The following is a 6,000-nucleotide window of genomic DNA, read 5'->3' as shown; positions in this document are numbered from 1 at the left end:
TTCTCCCAGTCCTCCGGTATGCTGCTTTTTCTGGCTAATTTGTACGCATCATCCTTCGCTTTGATACTATCCCTGATTTCCCTTGTTATCCACGGATGCACTACCTTCCCTGATTTATTCTTTTGCCAAACTGGGATGAACAATTTTTGTAGTTCATCCATGCAGTCTTTAAATGTCTTCCATTGCATATCCACCGTCAACCCTTTTAGAATTAATTGCCAGTCAATCTTGGCCAATTCACGTCTCATACCCTCAAAGTTACCTTTCTTTAAGTTCAGAACCATTGTTTCTGAATTAACAATGTCACTCTCCATCCTAATGAAGAACTCAACCATATTATGGTCACTCTTGCCCAAGGGGGCACGTACAACAAGACTGCTAACTAACCCTTCCTCATTACTCAATACCCAGTCTAAAATAGCCTGCTCTCTCGTTGGTTCCTCTACATGTTGATTTAGATAACTATCCCGCATACATTCCAAAAAATCCTCTTCCTCAGCACCCCTGCCAATTTGATTCACCCAATCTATATGTAGATTGAAGTCACCCATTATAACGGTTTTGCCTTTGTCGCACGCATTTCTAATTTCCTGTTTGATACCATCTCCAACTTCACTACTACTGTTAGGTGGCCTGTACACAACACCCACCAGCGTTTTCTGCCCCTTAGTGTTTCGCAGCTCTACCCATACCGATTCCACATCCTGCAAACTAATGTCCTTCCTTTCCATTGCATTAATCTCCTCTCTAATCAGCAACGCTACCCCACCTCCTTTTCCTTTCTCTCTATCCCTCCTGAATATTGAATATCCCTGGATGTTCAGCTCCCAGCCTTGGTCACCCTGGAGCCATGTGCCCTCTTTTTGTGTTTTTTTCGTCCCTTTAATACGCACGTACGCACGCACTCGAGGTCCGGAGCAGTTCCGGCATCCACCGGCCACCGAGAGCAAAGACCCAGAGCGCAGGCGCGGCCCGAAGGCGTTCGGGTGTTCGGGTCGGCGCCGCTGGCCGCGCATGCGTAGGGCGATGACAGGGGGGGGGCGCCGCATCTCAAGAGGGCGTCATCTCCCTGCGGCGCCTGCGCACGGGGACGCGCGTTCCCGCGGCGCGTGTGCGTGCGCGCGGGGGGTTGTGGGTGTTTCTCCGGCGGGCGGGAGGGAGGCGGCGAGCGGCGCCATCGAGAGGGTTAATAATTTTAAACCAGCGCCGCTGCCACCTCACACACACCCCCCCCCTCCCTCCCTCCCCTCCCCGCCAAATGTCTCTGTCCCCACACAGGGTCGGCGGAGACCAGCGCCGCGCCGCAGCCGTCTGCTTTTGAAAAAAAAAAAAAATTTAAATAAAAAGTGTTGAGGAGGAGGAGGGATTCGGTTTTGTGCAGCAGAGGGAGCGCCGCCAACCTCCCCCCCCCCCCCCCCCCCCCTCACCATGTCGGTGAGGGAGACGTTCAACCCCGAGAGCTACGAGTTGGACAAGCACTTTCGGCTGAGCCGCTTCGCCGAGCTGCGGGGCACGGGCTGCAAAGTGCCGCAGGATGTGCTGCACAAGCTGCTGGAGGCCCTGCACGACAACCACTACCAGGACGACGAGCAGTTCCTCGGCGCCGTCATGCCCCGGCTGGGTGAGTGCATCGTGCATCCATCCTCACTGCAAGCCTGCATTCCTCCTCCCCCTTGCATTCATTTATTTATTTATTGTGTGTGTGTGTGTTCCTCGTAGCTCTGCCCTGGCCGTGCGGCCGGCTCCCTCTATCCCCCTTCCTATCTCCCTCTACCACCCCCCCCCCCTCTATCCCCCTCCCTATCTCCCTCTACCACCCCCCCCCCCCTCTATCCCCCTCCCTACCCCCCCCCCCCCCCCTCCCTCTATCCCCCTCCCTACCCCCCCCCCCTCTATCCCCCTCCCTATCTCTGGCCTTCCCCCCCTCTATCTATCCCCCTCGCTATCTCCCTCTACATCTTCCTCCTCTCTCCCCCCCCTACCTCTATCCCTTTTCCTCCTCCACCCTCTCGCTCTAACTCGCACTCTCCGCCTGCAAAAACGCTCGCTTTAATTAAAGAGACCGACCCCCCCTCTCTGCATTTCAATCCCTCCGATGCAATTGCAATGGTTGTTACTCTTGCTAGTTACTTAGTAACCTACATTCCTCCTCCTCCCCCCCTTACATTAATTTATTTAGTGTGTGTTGCATATGAGAAAATGTTTGACCGTTATCCGAATACATTTAATATTTGTATTGTTAACATACTATTTATATTATTATATCACGTTAATATAAAAATATAAACCATAAGTTTTCAAAATGCTACATTGAATGTGTCTTTCAAACCAAATTGTCTAAGTAAATTTGTTGACTACTTCAGAAGATAAACGAAGTTCAATAACAGAATTGAAATAAACAGTGCAGATGTTAGAGTGATATGGGATAATTGCAGGCAAAATGGGACTGGTTTAGATGGGAGAACCAGGGAGCTGTAGGTGTTGGAGTAACTCAGCGGGTCAAGCAGCATCTTTGGAAAATATGGAGAATAAAGATCTTGACCCTAAACCTAAGGTCATAAGTGATAGGAGTAGAATTAGTCCATTTGGCCCATCCACTATCCATTCTTTAGAGGGCAGACAAAAGTGCTGGACCCCAGCAGCATTTATGGAGCGAAGGAAATAGGCAATGTTTTGGCCCGAAACTTTGCCTATTTCCTTCGCTCCATAGATGCTGCTGCACCCGCTGAGCTTCTCAGCACTTTTGTCTACCTTCGATTTTCCAGCATCTGCAGTTCCTTCTTAACATTCCCTAGAGGTGCTGCCTGACTCGCTGAGTTATTTCAGCACTTTGAGTCTTTTTCTAGTTTAGATGGGACATCTTGGATGGCATGGATTAGTTGGGCCGAAGAGGCTGTTTCTGTACACTATAAATTTGAGCATCGAGTAAGCCACATTTTTTTAGATTACGGCTGATTTTCTATCTTCACTCTACTTTCCGCCATATCACTTGATATCAGATGGGAACATTAGATGTGCTGAGTTGTGCATTGAAATAATGTAATATCTATTATTTTCTGTATTTCTCTATGACAGGAGCTTTGTAAACTAAACTTTGAAAGTTAAAAGTAGTGGTGATCCAAAGTGACTTGGGTTGATGGGGCTGCATGCACATAGTTCACTAATGTTGAGGACATGCACAGAAAAATATCAAGTCTTGTAGAATATTGCCGATTGTATATGAGCAACCAGGTTAATGCATTTACGCAGCGTCTCTTGCATTTGAAAGGATATGAACAAATCAAAAACATGGATAATGTTTAAAGAAGACATGTGAGAGATATTTTTTACATTGAGGGTGGTAGGTGTCTGGAGCATGCTGCCAGGGGATGGTGGTGGAGGGAGATACGATAGTGGAACTTGAGTGGCATTTTTGGATAGGTACATGAATATGTAGGGAAATGGACATGCTTGATTTTCAACAGCAGAATGGTTAACATTGGCCGACGCAACCTCTGACCCATGGAGGAGAAAACAGTAATGGCACGGATGTGTGGAGTTGGCCACTTGTCCAGGATCAGGTGTGAGACCATGGCAGAGAACTGTTTGGATCAATTCTACAGCATTTACCATAGTTGAGTGATGAGTTTTTGCTTATTATTGTGTTTGGTAGGAAGAGGCTTACGATAACATATCACTGGATGATAGAACAATCATTCAAGGGCAATGCAGTGCAGGAACGCTTTAAAATATGCTGCAGTGAGGTAGTGCAGGCTGTCCTTGGCATAAATTGACATGAGGGGAATAGATAGGGTAAAATACAGAATCATTTGCCCAGAGTAGGAGAATAAAGAACCAGAGAACATAAGTTTACGGTGAGAGGGGAACATTTAATAGGATATCGAGTGGGTGGGTGGTATATGGAACCAGCTGCCAGAGGAGGTATTGAGGCAGGTACTATAACAGAATTTAAAATACATTTGGACAGGTACATGGATTGAAAAGGTTTGGAGGGATATGGACTAAATGTTGGCAGCTGGGACTAGTATGGATGGGGCATCTTGGTCGGCATGAACAATTTGGGCAAATAACCTGTTTCCATACTGTATGACTCTAACTGGAATTTAATTATTAGTCATAGACCTACAGAGCATGGAAACAACCCTTTTGACCCAATGTCCATAACAAATTTACGAGTCGTCCTTAAATACAGGAGAGGTGCCGGACGACTGGAGGGTGGCGAATGTTGTGCCTCTTTTCAAGAAGGGCTGCAGGGCAAATTCTGGGAACTATAGGCTGGTGAGCCTAACATCTGTAGTTGGAATGTTACTAGAGAGTTTTCTGAGGGATAGGTTATACAGACATTTGGATGGGCAAGGGCTGATTAGGGATAGTCAGCATGGTTTTGTACGTGGGAGGTCATGTCTCACAAATCTGATTCTTTTTTGAAGACGTGACCAAAAAGGTCGATGAGGGCAAAGCTGTTTTTGTGTACATGGATTTCGGTAAGGCATTTGACGAGGTTCATCATGGTAGGTTGCTCTGGAATGGTTAGATCACAAGGGATCCGAGGAGAGATAGCCGAATGGATAGCAAATTTGCTCCATGGAAGGAAGCAGAGGGTGATGGTGGAAGGTTGCTTCTCAGACTGGAGGCCTGTGACTAGTGGTGTGCCTCAGGGTTCGGTGCTGGGCCCATTACTGTTTGTCATCTACATCAATGATTTGGATGAGAACATACAGGGCAAGATTAGCAAGTTTGCTGATGATACAAAAGTGGGTAGTTTTGCAGATAGTGAAGGTGGTTGTGAACGATTGCAGCAGGATCTGGATCGATTGGCCAGGTGGGCAGAGGAATGGTTGATGAAATTGAATACAGAGAGATGTGAGGTGTGTCATTTTCGGACATCTAATGGGGGCAGGCCGCTGGGGGGTGTTGTAAAGCTGAGGGTTCTAGGAGTACAGGTGCATGGTTCCTTGAAGATCAAGTCGCAGGTAGATAAGGTGGTCAAAAAGGCTTTTGGCCTTCAGCCAGAGTATTGAGTACAGAAGTTGGGAGGTCGTGTTGCAGTTGTATAAGACATCGGTGAGACAGCATTTAGAATATTGTGTTCAGTTCTGAGCACCATGTTATAGGAAAAATATTGTCAAGCTTGAAAGGGTTCAGAAAAGATTTGTGAGAACATTGCCAGGACTAGAGGGTGTGAGCTATAGGGAGAGGTTGAGTAGGCTGGGTCTTTATTCCTTGGAGTGCAGGAGGATGAGGGGTGATCTTATAGAGGTGTACAAAATCATGAGAGGAATAGATCGGGTAGATGCACAGAGTCTCTTGCCCAGAGTAGGGGAATCCAGGACCAGAGGACATAGGATTAAGGTGAAGGGGAAAATATTTAATTGGAATCCGAGGGGTAACTTTTTCCACAAAGGGTGGTGGATGTATGGAACAAGCTGCCAGAGGAGGCAGTTGAGGCTGGGACTATCCCATTGTTCAAGAAACAGTTAGACAGGTACATGGATAGGACGGGTTTGGAGGGATATGGTCCAAGCGCAGGCAAGTGGGCTAGTGTAGCTAGGACATTGTTGGCCGGTGTGGGCAAGTTGAGTCGAAGGGCCTGTTTCCACATAGAGTATCACTCTATGACTCTAAGATGCTTAACCAATCTCGTCCTACTCGCATGAACTTGGCCTATATGCCTCCACACCATTGATATTCACATACCTATCTTAAGCATTTTTAAAATGTCCCCCTGCAGCTCACTCCACATACACTGCACTCTCTGCATGTAAAAGCTGCACGTCGTGCCTCTTAAATCCTCTCACCTATTCCCTCATGTTTTAGGTACTCATAGCCTAGGGAATAGGTTGTTTTCCTTGTCTGTTTCTCATGATTTTGTATACCTCTTATAAAGTCACCCTTCAACCTTCACGTGGTCCACCCTGTTTCGACTAATGCAATCAACCCGACGTGCCCAAACAAGAACAAATAGAACGTTGACCTACAACTCTAGGCTGTGCACGTCAT

The 6,000-nt window shown here is 47.2% G+C and overlaps 1 protein-coding gene across 1 annotated transcript in view; it reads left to right on the top strand.

Annotated features, from left to right (window-relative positions):
- Nucleotides 1-1,137: 1,137 nt before the first annotated feature.
- Nucleotides 1,138-6,000, top strand: part of sephs1 (selenophosphate synthetase 1) — a 43,489-nt gene continuing 38,626 nt past the window's right edge. Inside the window, exon 1 of the mRNA XM_033040201.1 lies at nt 1,138-1,621. Coding sequence (XP_032896092.1) covers nt 1,429-1,621 — 193 coding nt within the window. The 5' untranslated portion in view covers nt 1,138-1,428. The remainder of the gene's footprint in view (nt 1,622-6,000) is intronic.

Source organism: Amblyraja radiata, chromosome 21 (assembly GCF_010909765.2).
Source record: "Amblyraja radiata isolate CabotCenter1 chromosome 21, sAmbRad1.1.pri, whole genome shotgun sequence".
Classification (NCBI taxonomy): Eukaryota; Metazoa; Chordata; class Chondrichthyes; order Rajiformes; family Rajidae; genus Amblyraja; species Amblyraja radiata.
Note: the sequence above shows the minus strand (reverse complement) of the source record. Positions and strands in the feature narration are given on the sequence as shown.